Source organism: Typha latifolia, chromosome 11 (genome assembly GCF_019914945.1).
Source record: "Typha latifolia isolate L0001 chromosome 11, TyphaL0001v2, whole genome shotgun sequence".
In the NCBI taxonomy this organism is placed as follows: domain Eukaryota; kingdom Viridiplantae; phylum Streptophyta; class Magnoliopsida; order Poales; family Typhaceae; genus Typha; species Typha latifolia.
This window is the reverse complement of record NC_133096.1, coordinates 10,531,171-10,542,746: the sequence shown is the minus strand read 5'-3', so window position 1 is coordinate 10,542,746 and position 11,576 is coordinate 10,531,171. Positions and strand designations below refer to the sequence as shown.

The 11,576-nt window shown below is 37.3% G+C and overlaps 2 protein-coding genes across 3 annotated transcripts; both read right to left on the bottom strand.

Moving 5' to 3' along the window:
* Positions 1-520: 520 nt before the first annotated feature.
* Positions 521-2,882, bottom strand: LOC140797326 (WRKY transcription factor 72A-like). Its single transcript, XM_073150682.1, has 4 exons — positions 2,690-2,882; positions 1,784-2,305; positions 1,566-1,679; positions 521-1,269 (listed from the first exon to the last, which is right to left on the bottom strand). The coding sequence occupies exons 1-4, from the start codon at positions 2,738-2,740 to the stop codon at positions 574-576; spliced, it is 1,383 nt and encodes a 460-aa protein (XP_073006783.1). The 5' UTR covers positions 2,741-2,882; the 3' UTR covers positions 521-573.
* A 2,972-nt stretch (positions 2,883-5,854) lies between these two features.
* On the bottom strand, positions 5,855-10,184 carry LOC140798343 (plant cysteine oxidase 2-like). 2 transcript variants are annotated; one of them, XM_073152173.1, is made up of 6 exons: positions 9,477-10,184; positions 8,416-8,534; positions 8,165-8,324; positions 7,811-8,017; positions 6,546-6,710; positions 5,855-6,164 (listed from the first exon to the last, which is right to left on the bottom strand). In XM_073152173.1, exons 1-5 carry the CDS (start codon positions 9,688-9,690, stop codon positions 6,589-6,591), a joined length of 822 nt encoding a protein of 273 aa, XP_073008274.1. In that variant the 5' UTR covers positions 9,691-10,184; the 3' UTR covers positions 5,855-6,164; positions 6,546-6,588. The 2 variants fall into 2 exon arrangements, with proteins under 2 accessions (XP_073008274.1, XP_073008273.1); XM_073152172.1 differs by lacking the exon at positions 5,855-6,164 and having other exon boundaries at positions 6,324-6,710.
* Positions 10,185-11,576: the final 1,392 nt, after the last annotated feature.

Genomic DNA, 11,576 nt, shown 5'->3' with positions numbered 1-11,576 from the left:
TTTTACAAATAACTACCTATATTGCAAATTTATTGTGAAAAGATCCTTCCTTTTAGATATTTGCAAAAATTGGCTCCTCTATTATGGTTATATTTGTAAAACAACCATCTCTATATGTATATAGTCAAATAACTTGGAATATTGCGGTTAAAATAGTGTAGTTCGCTATTTGCGAAAAAATAACCCTAATATTATTACAAAGAATTTGTGCAACTTGTGATGGTGTTTGAACTGTGTAGAACTAAATGATGCTTTAAATGTGGTAATTAATAAATGCCACGTCTAAGATCCTTCATAAGTTCACAAATTGGTGGCCATGATATACACTGTTGATTGTAATATCCCTCTCTAGATCTTGATGCAGTGCCACACTTGCACATGCATGCATTAATCACACACACACACACACATACAAATTAAATGTAAAAAATAAGCAAAATTAAGGTAAGAATATTTAGGCTTACATATCACAATGACATGGACCCCCCCCCCCCCCCGCAATATATATATATATGGTGATGGATGAGCATATATGGATATAGATATATATGCACATGGGCAGGACCACTGCGCTTAGTTAAGCTCCAAATTTCTACACAAGTATTTGGATTCATCAACCGTGGACTTGGATGCAAAAGGACGCAGGAGCATCAAACTCCCCAAGCTTTGTTGCGGATCTCTTGCAGTAGCACCTTGAACTCCAACGTAGGAACTGATAGCAGCAGCCAACGCCGATCGGAAACTCGGGTCCGACGTGATCGCCTTTCCGATCGCGTCGGTCATCGGAGTCTGGCTCGGAGGGGAAGATACACGGCTTATAGTAGTAGCCATTGGCATTGGCAGATAAGACTGCAGGTCGAAAAGACCCAACTGTGATGGCTTGCTATGGTTCCAAGAGTTTAGTGGTCGAGTGGTATTTGACGAGAAATTGAACTGGGGTGAAGGGTGTGATGGTGGTGTGTGTGATGGTGAAGTGAGATCTAATGTGATAGTTGGATGAGAAGGGGATGAGTAGGGTGATGGATTGTTATAATTATTGTGTGAATAGTAAATACTAGGTGTTCTCGAATCGATCATCGAGCTCAGTCCGGCGAGGGTAGTTGCGCTGTTAGCTGTTGTTGGATTCGACGTCAATGAGCCGGACGTCAGCATGGAGGCGGCGGCGGAGGTCGTCGACGCCATGGCGGTGGCTGCCGGGGGAAGAGGATGGTTGTGAGTCCCTTCGTAGGTGGTGATCAAGATAGACAGGTCTTCTTGACTCCTTTGCACCTAACAAAATGAAGAAAGTATGTATTTATGTATGTATTAGTTAAAGGGGTGAATCGAAAAAAGAAAAGCAGTATATACCTTCTTATATAGCCTTGATTAATGGAAATGAACCAGAAGTATATCGGTTAAGTATAACTACGGATATGGATATAGGCAATCAATAAATATAAACGAAAATTAGATTAAAGATTCATATGAAAAATATAAAGGAGTCTAAATGATATGTGGATATTAACTAGGATATTATTTTTCAATCATATCTGTATCTACGTAGAGGATCTGGTGTTGAGATATACCTGTTTCCTAACTGGACATGCAGGTGCAATTGTGCATCGATAATATGCTCGTGGACATGGATTTCCTTTGGAGGTTTTTTGCCCATATTTCCTCCATTGACACCCATCATTCATCTGCTGGATAAATTGCACCTTGATCAGCAGATCAATAAAATCTTACATGTTTTAGATTTGGAGTTGTTTATTTTTATTTTTTATTTTTTTGTTTGAAAACTAACCGTTGGGGTATCACATCTTGCTCTAACTGAAACCCTAGTTCTCTTAGCTGGAGGCTGGAGAGACTTCTCATCATCTCCTCCTTTCAAGCTCTTCATCACCTTGCTTGGTGGCCATGTCTCCTTTTGATCATCCTTCAAGCACTCATCAAAGTTATTTTCCGATTTCAAGCTTGACATATGGTAACTTTGTTCGGTGCTAGAAGTACTGTCGTTTTTGCAATCTAGCCCAAGAGATAGGCCTTCCTCTTTAGCTTTTGCATATTGGCCCAGTTTATGGTCTTCTTTCTTGTACCCACTTGCATTTGTTCCAAGCCTTAGTGAGACTAGTTCGAGTTCGTCGGCGTCGCGATGAGTGAGAGGGAGTTCGACACTTTTCCTAGCTTGTTTTTGTTGAACAATGTCAAGAAATCTTGATTGGAGGGACTTGTAATCTTTTATTGTTTGTTCTAAAATTGCCTTCAGTTTCTTGTTTTCTTCTCTTATCTCTACTAGCTCTACTTTTGTGGACTGGAGCTTGTTGTCCTGTTAAGTATAAGCACAAAGATCTCAAAGGTTAATTTTGATGACAATTCTTTGAGATTGGAAATTCCAATGATCACTAGTAAAGAAGATACCTAATCATGGAACATTTTAGTTGCTCCTTATGCTCTCTCTCTCTCTCTCTCTCTCTCTCAAAAAAAAAAAAAAAAAAGTTGCTTCTTGTATGGAAGATGATCTCGAAGGAAAAGAGTAGTAATCAAAAAATATTCTCCAGAGAATTTAAAACAAACTCTATTTAACGAAAGTGATCATTTCAGACATACCCCACAAAAATTGTTCCATACTTTCTCCTAATTAATAGCAACGTTTTCGACAGTATCCGAAAATGAGATCAAATTGAAATTAAGGAAAAATAAAAGGAAATACCTTTCCGATCTCCTTGTCCTCTTCGTTGCCAATTCTCTCGTCGTTCTCCATCTCTCTCTCTCTCTCTCTCTCTCTCTCTTCTTCTTCTTCTTCTTCTCAAAAGCTCGTTTGATCTGCTCCTTTTCCTATAATTCGTTTTCTCCAAACTCCTCCTTTATAAGAATCCTTCTCCAGCTTTGACTTGTAATAGTATAGAATTAAAACGCAAGCACTTATCTCTTATCTTCTCCATGAGCATCAAAAATGTCAACGACGAACCGCAAGTGCACTCCAAGAAGCAAAAGAAGAAGAGAGAATTGTAGAGATTTCAACGTGTGAGACGCGTTGATATGCGTCACGATGAGTGTTTTTTTTTTAAATTTTTATAGCCGCAGTCTTGGGCTCACAAATTTGAAGCTTCTCCACCGCTTCCAATGGGCATTTACCACGTGATCTCCCTCTCCATGCAGTTGGATTCATGCATGCAAGTGGTCGGATATCCTCTTTGGTTATCTATCTATATCCAAGGACCACCAATGATAGTTCTATCACTCTTATCTTATGACATGATTACCCTTTTCTTTTTATAGTTTTGAGGAAAATAAATTTACTCTCATTCAAATTTAATTTTGTATAAAGTTATGGACTTCTTGTCGTTGTTGCTCAATAATTTGTTCCTTATAAGACTTCATTGCATGGCTAATTATTTAGTCTTCCAAGATCCAAACTATGCGGCCGGCTACATAGATGCATGCAGTTGTATATCATTATTTTTTTCGATTGTCGTAGCATGACTAACTCTTTCGATCTCGTTAATTTTCAAGTCCGTATTTAGAAAGTAAATAGAGGTAGGTGCTGACTGACTTCGCAAGATTCCAACAGCAAATTTCGGCAAAGTTGGAGGAAAAATTCCAATGTTGACTAAAATGGTCAAATCATCCTGCAGTGTTTCGTAGAGTTCCATCTTCCTTCATTTCTCCATTTAATTTCACATGGTTATACTTAGACTTGCATCGCCGTCTTTTAACTCTGCTAGGGTTAGGGTTAGGATGATTTTTTCTCCGCCGGCGATCTCCGTCTTTTTTGTTTTTTCTCGTCGCTCAAATAGTTAGAAGAGGATAGGATTTTTCTTCACTCTTATAGGAGCGGTCTTTCTCCGTTCTCTTTTCTCTTCGTCGACTTTTCTCTCCTACTCATTCTTCAGTATGATTCATCGATTTTTCTCTCCTACTCATTCCTCAGTATGACTTCTCGTATGAACTATATATCTAACTAAAGATATACAAGTAAATATCAACTTTTAAAGTATATACATGCAAGAAAAAAAAACCCAATTTTCTCAATTTGTCAAGAACCCTGACATCTTTCTCTCCCTTTGTCAAACTTTCAAAACACAAACTTTATGTTTGACTTTGTGTGTATATATATATATTCCATTCTCTGTGCACTATTTAGCACATATGAATGAATATGAAAAGCCCTAGGAGATAATTATTCGACAAGTTGATCTATTAAATACTCTGCATTATAACTACTCATAGGACTACAACTTGGCATTCTTTCCTTCTCATTAAAGTGACGGCCTACCATGAAACGAGGACATATTGTTTAGAGTCTGCAACACCTTTAATTAACTTGCACCATCATTAGCTTAATTATTGGGATAATTTGTCCGGTGGATGCTACTAATTAATGTTTATATTAATGTTAATAGGGTTATGCACTGTTATACATAGTGGACATTTAAAAGAGGGGGATGGATAGGACTGTAGGAGTCACTCGATTCAAACAAGCACATACTGTTGATTATTTTGGAATTGTAACTGATGATAACATGTGGGTAATTCATAATTTAATATCCAACGGAGAGGAGATGAATTTAGAAATTTGTTGAAGAATTTTTGAATCTATATAAACAACTGAATCAATCCATTCAAGAAAAGAAAAGTTTAAAATCAACTCAAAATATATACATATAATAATTTAGTGAAAAATCTACGAAATAATATAAGTCATAGATCTCATAGGACCATTGCTCTATGGTTCTCGGTTTAAATTTTTTATTTAATTATTTGTATTTTTTTTACAAATATTTTCAGCAATTATAAGTGTTCATCAAAGACTTGTAGTTCAACAAACGAAGGAAGTTTTCTCTTTTAATAAATGCATCTAGTTGACTAGTTATTAGTACCTAATACTCGTACACCGTCATACTAACTGTTCATTAAATGAGATAAAGATAAACAACTTGACCACCGCAATCTTTTTTTTTGAAAATTAAAAAATATATACATTATATATATATATTTGTCTGCTTACTTCTTGTATTTTTGATTTTATATATGATTTTGTTTTTATCATTCGTAGCACAGTTAAATTTAAAGACGTATTTGATTGCTATAAAGTAGAGTTAATAAAATATATCAAAAATGATTCTTTTCTTTAAAAAAAAAGAAAGTTAAAAAGATCACTCATATTTCTTAGAAATAACATAGATGCCGACGTAAGCCCTTTAATTAAATTAAGATAAAAGGATATATATTATTATAATTAAATTTAATTTATTATTAAAATTTATGGTCTTTTTTCCCATCCATCATCCTTCTCCCATCACCATCGCCGACAGCCCCTTCACCAACGCCGACCATTCCTTTGCCATCACCGGCCACTGACATTGCCTCCTCGTCGTCGACTTGCGACAACTAGGAACTAGCTGGCCAACCTCCCCGCCTTCGGCTTGCCCTCCTCCCCCTTCCCCCGTCTCAACGTCGGCAGCATTGGCTAGAGGTAACGCCGACGGTGAGACGGGGGAAAGGGGAGGAGGGCAAGCTGACGACGGGGAGGATGGCCGACTGGTTCCTGGTTGTCGCAAGCCTACGATGATGGTGAAGGGAGAAGGATGATGGATGGGGAGTCAGTGGGAGAGAGAAGAGAGTAAGGAAAGAGAAAGATAAAAGAGTAAGGAGAGAGAAGATGTAAGATATTTAATATTTTAATTTATTTTTTAAAATAAATAATATTGTGATATATTAATTAGGAGCATAGTTAGTCATTATGCGTTTTTCGTCGCAGTCGTTACCTGTTTCACTTTACCCCAAAGTTAAGGATGATATTATAATCTAAAAAAAATTTAGGGTGTCTCTATAAAAATCGGGTATAATTCAGGGGTGTCAACGCAATTAATCATAATAGTAATAAACTTAAGACATTGGGTGTAATTTATAAGTAGGTCCAACCATACACTGAAGACTAGTTACAAATATCCTAATCTAATCTAGTAGGTCCATGGTTTAATAAATAATAAGATACGGAGTAGAGTTTGAAGTCTCCTAGAACTAGTAATGCAAAGTGGCCTTACTTTTGACTTCAAAATTTAAATGTCTTCATGGAAAAAAGTACTTGTTACCAGTATTGAAGTACTGCAAGAATCACTAATAAAAGCAGGTTGACAATTCTGCACAGTTGAATCCTTCAACCTCTGATGCCAATAGTTTACCTGAATAGAGTAAGAATAATGACTTTAGGGGGCCACTTGTTTACTTGCAAATATAAACAATTCTAGATGAGTAAGCACACAGGCAGAATAGGAGTATAAGCATCCTCAAATTTACTTCCTTTGACTCCAAATTAAAGTGCATAGTGAAACTGGATCATATTGAACTCAATGCACTCAGAATCATTTCTTTCATTTATTCATTCAATTTCCTACTTTTACACGTCTTTCAACATCCAAACATCGTCGCCGTTCGACGGTGGAGCCACATAGAGTTAAGAGGAGGGGGTGGCCATGGCCCTCCCTTGGATTTGATAAAACTAATAGCTTTGGTGCATATGGGCCCTTCCTTAACACAAAATTAGATAGGAAAGATAAACTCACTCTAATATATTTTAGTCTAATCTCCCCCCCTTGATCATTGGAATCACTTGTCCAGAATCTTTGGGCCATTGTACTCCGCAACATCCAGCGTGAAGTCTTCAGGTTTTTCTGGTCTTGCTTTCAACCAGGCGTATTTCCCCTCCTCGCCGGGCATAATATGGCCAACTGAAATGAAGACAGTAGTATCAACAGCAGCAATGCAGTAACTTTTCTGACAAAGTTTACTAACTTTTGGAGGTTTTCCCATTTTAAGGCACTTGCAGAAGAGAGTACATTGCTCTTGCTATTTAATCTTTGCTATTGTTAGTGTCTCTTTGTCTGTTAAGTACCATAGTTCTTGGATCACTTCTGCAGGACAGAAACACAGAATGCAACTAATTTTACGGACATTTACTAATTTTACTTGGGCGAACATGGAATAGAGTTAAAACGAAGCCATTATATGTGTACATATATATCGTACTCTATTTTTCTTGGAGAATTTGTGGTGCACAATCCGAAGTATCTATTTTAAAAGAGCAGAAAAAAAAAAACAATAGAGAAATTATATTTTGACTCTATGGTTAAGCTCAATTTCACAAAACTTCTATATATTTTACTAAGCATTTAACTCTAGATCATGACTAAAGTGCAATCATTTCATTTCATTATATTTGACCGAACTAAAAGTTGAATATGAAAATTCTTATTAGAGACAACATTATAAATGATTCGATAAATTTTTTAATATATGTAAAATAATATCTATCAAATTTTAAATTATAAAGATCTGGCAAATATATTAAATATACATGGTTTATCATAACTTTATTTTCTTAAAATTCAATCATATTATTTTAGATGCGTTGAAAAACATATATAATAATTTATAACTTTGTCTCTAATTAAAATCTTCAAATTTAACTTGTATTTGAACTAATATGATGTAAAAAGTAGTAGCTGCATTTTAATTAAACCTATAGGAGGTTAAATTGCGATTAATCTAAAAGGGGAAGCCTTAATTCCTTAGCCTAAAATAACTTCTATACAGTCTAAGAATAGGCATGACAGTGAATCCTGCATTAGACAAGAACAACAGGAATAACATATACATGATAATAATATAAGATCAATGTGACAATAGATATATAGAGGCAAATACCAAAAGATGCGTTTCTATTTCTCTTTTAAATTCTTAAGAGTTTTTTCAAGGTGTCTCATAAGGATGTCCAGAATTAGGCATATCTGGTTTGAAGGGAATGAAATTTAAGAAATAGATAACTTACTAGGAAAACTAGAGTATGGGAAATCATCAAAATAAGTGGAGTCCCTTCCTTCAGAAGGAGAATAAGGTGGGCCAAGCACATCCAGAACTGCGCAAGGAGTCAATGCAGTAAAACAATGCATATTGCCTCCAGATTCAGGATAAAGAATCGATGTCTTGCATGTATCGTTAAAGACATCGTCAGTCTTAACCTTTGCCAATCGCTCACCTGAGATTTGCCCAAAAGAAGGAAGGAAAGAAAGAAAGAAAGAAAGAAAGAAAGAAAGAAAGATAACATAATGATGAAGGTTAGAAAGTAATGCATAAAATTTTCTTCTCAGCTACAGAACGAATTAACAAATCCGGGGAAGCTCGCCTTCTCTTGATCTGATTGTCTCATTGGAAATCTGAGCAGTATCAACCCAGTCATATGATTTAATGTGTATGGAACCAAAGAGGAGCTTGCTAAAGACGGTCATTCCTGGGTGATCATGTAGTGGAATGACAGCTGACTGAGGCAAACAGAAGATACCAATCTGCGCGCAATCAGCACATTTAAGAAAAATCTTTTTACTAGTCATATTCATTATAGGTTAAGAGTAGTAAAGGTGTCATGAATACTGTTACCGAAAAATTTTCCTTGTGTTTAAGGTGTATATATGTTATTGGAGGAAGTCTTTCAGAATTTGAATGAGAAAAATATGGAAGGGCTGGATCCAGATCAACATCTTCTGGTTTCATACTATCTGCACAAAGGAATGATCACAGGTTCACAGTCATCACAACTAGCCAAAATGAACGCCCACTACTAATATGCCAAATTAATATAAAGAGACGAAAAGCTTGTACATGATTTCCATGCAATCATATCCCAGAACTATTTGATGGGGGTAGGAGGTGCCAATCCTACCAATATAATAAACCAATGATGTCGCATTCAACTTGAAAACCATACCCATTTGAAGTGGTGTACGACAATAAAACATCCTGAAAAGAAGAATCATTGGATGCGAAAGTTTCTTGATTGAGCATCATTTAGACTCAATAGTTGTTCTAGGGCTTCTAGTACCTTTGGTGCAAAAAGAGGAGATCTCTAAAATATCAATCCTGGACAAATGACACCTCATAACACTAAAACCTATATTTTTCTTCAACTTGATGTATAATTAAGAGATTCCCCAGATAGCATGAGTTTTGCTTTCTTAGGTACTTTAAGGCTGTAAGATGCCCAGGTAACTGAATCATCAAGTGACATCTCATAATTGATTTCCTTTCGGAAAACTTTAAACTTGCCCTCCAATCATGATGATTCCAAGGAAATGACTATGTAAAACAACCTAAAAGGGAGATTTTTTTATGAATATATCAAAGGTAATCAATAGTCAATCCCTCCTCCTCCTCCTCCTCCTCCTCCTCCTCCTCTTCTTCTTCTTCTTCTTCTTCTTCTTCTTCTAGTTTCACCAACATTGTTTCTTAAAGCAAAACAAAATTAATATCTTCTCCAACCATGTGACAAAAAGATAAACGGCTCGCCATAAAACAAGATTATATCAATCCAATTCACTTAAATCCCACTAGGAAGTAATTCAATACAGCAAACCCAGCCACACCAATTCTCTAAACCCCAATAGGACTACAAACATCAACAGTAAAGATTTACTTCCATAACAAAGGAGAGAAATTTTTACCAAGAAACAAGGAGAGGCGGCTCACATCCTCCTGGGATGGGACAATCCCAGGCCCACCTCCCGCGAACACCTCCTTGCACGTATCAAACAGTCTCTGGACTACACTAGCCGTCTTCTTCTGCCGCCCCTTGTTCTTCCTCGACGACGCCTTTCCCTTCTCCGTCGTTAACCCCGCCGCTTCCTTCCTCTCCTCCACTTTCCCGTCCACCCACATCAACGAAGAGGCCAAGGTGGGAGGAACCAATCAAGGCGGCTCCCACCGAAACCCTCAGAAGCGATCAGATTAGGGAGAAGCAAGAAAGACCCAGAAAAATTTTCATCGCTACAAACTGGGAAATGAGAGAAAGATTGGATCTTGGGAAGGAAGAGAGCTTTGCGGTGTTTTTATATGTGTAGTTACCCTGGCCAAGGGGTTCGACACAAACATCTAGGCTTCCTGATGCTTTATGTTGGTTCCTCCTGGAAATCAAAGGAGGAGTTTTGGCATTGGTATTGGTATTGGTATTGGTATTGGGATTGATGAGAAGGAATCCAATTGAAGGTGATGGATATTGAGATCTCTTGGTGTATGAGAAGGACTGGCCTTTAGCTTTGTAAACTATTTTGTTTTGGAGTGGAAAACCAGGAATCATGGAAGGGTGTGGAGTAATACCACTTTCCTGTGGGCTACTCCAAACTGCCTTTGAGCTCTCTCTCTCCACATCACCATACATTCATATATATATATATATATATATATGTGGATTTGAACAATAAAACTAACAAATTAGCCATAGGACAAAGTAACAAGACGATCCCAACAGAATAAAACTATGATTATATTCATTTATTTGGTGTATGAGGTGTGCAGCCTTCATTGTAGGGACTTTTCTGCAATTGGAGTACTTGGCAAATGGCAAGACTCCATTGACTGCCCCTAATTAGATAACATTTTCAACTGCTTTAGGAGTCACCACTGCATAATTTGATAGAATATTTTGGAAGGACACCTGTAACTCTACCTCAGCTTGGCTGGCAAGAATAAGTGGAAGAGATAGCTGCGAGAAGACAAACAGTTCCCACATGTTTCACATATGCATAAATTGACACCTCGTTCCTAATCGTAACCTAAACAAACAAAACCTGTAACTTTACACATACTTCAACTTGTTCTTGCTTGGAAGCCAAACAATACCAGTTAGTTTTTTTCCCCCCCTTCTTTTTTTTTGGGTAGAATACATACATTGTGGAGTATTATTATACATTAAATTACATCTAGTTAATGTTTTCTTTTTTGCATTGTTTGATGAGCTCAAATTGGCGATATCTGCAGACCACCCCGTGCAATCGATCTGAGGTGGCGCACGACAAATCGAAAACCTAAAGAAGAGTGATTATACAAAGCGTGAAGCATCTATTGAAAAAACAAACGTTATCAACAGAATTTAAGTAACCTGGGAAAGCAAAACTGGTTTGGAAGCCATTTTTAGGGAATCTGTGGGCTGCTACACTACAGTTAGATCGGCTGCAAGAACTGGGGCATTCTTCGTCCAGGATCGAATTCATGGGTGCACGTGAAACAGTGGAGTTTTGAATATGGATCGATGAAAGCTTAGTGTTAGTGGTGAGAAAGTTTTGCCTCACGCCAGCACAGCGTATGCAGAGTATCTGATGATAGAGTACGATGCTAACACTATTTTCATAGTTTAAATCGTGTGGATCACTGTGCGTACATGCTGTGGCGTTGATTGGTGCACAGTTCTGACTCTGTACCTCTTAGAATCCAAGGTAAAAATTAAATCCGACATCCAAAACCCACTCTTACTCTCGTGATTGGTGCAGAGGAGCTCACAGTTTAAATCGCGTGGATCACAGTGCGTACATACTCTGCTATTGATTGGTGCAGAGCTCCGGCCGTGAGTTGCCTCTTACTCTTACAACCCAAGGTAGTCTCAGAGAAATACTACCTTGAAATTTAAATTCCAAACACAGAACCCAAAACCCAAAACCCAAATATCTTTTTGTAACGGATAGTAAGAACCCAACACCCAAGGTGGTTTATGTACGCACAAGGCTGCGTGGAACTGGTGCACAGATTGCGAGGTCAAGAATAAGCAACAA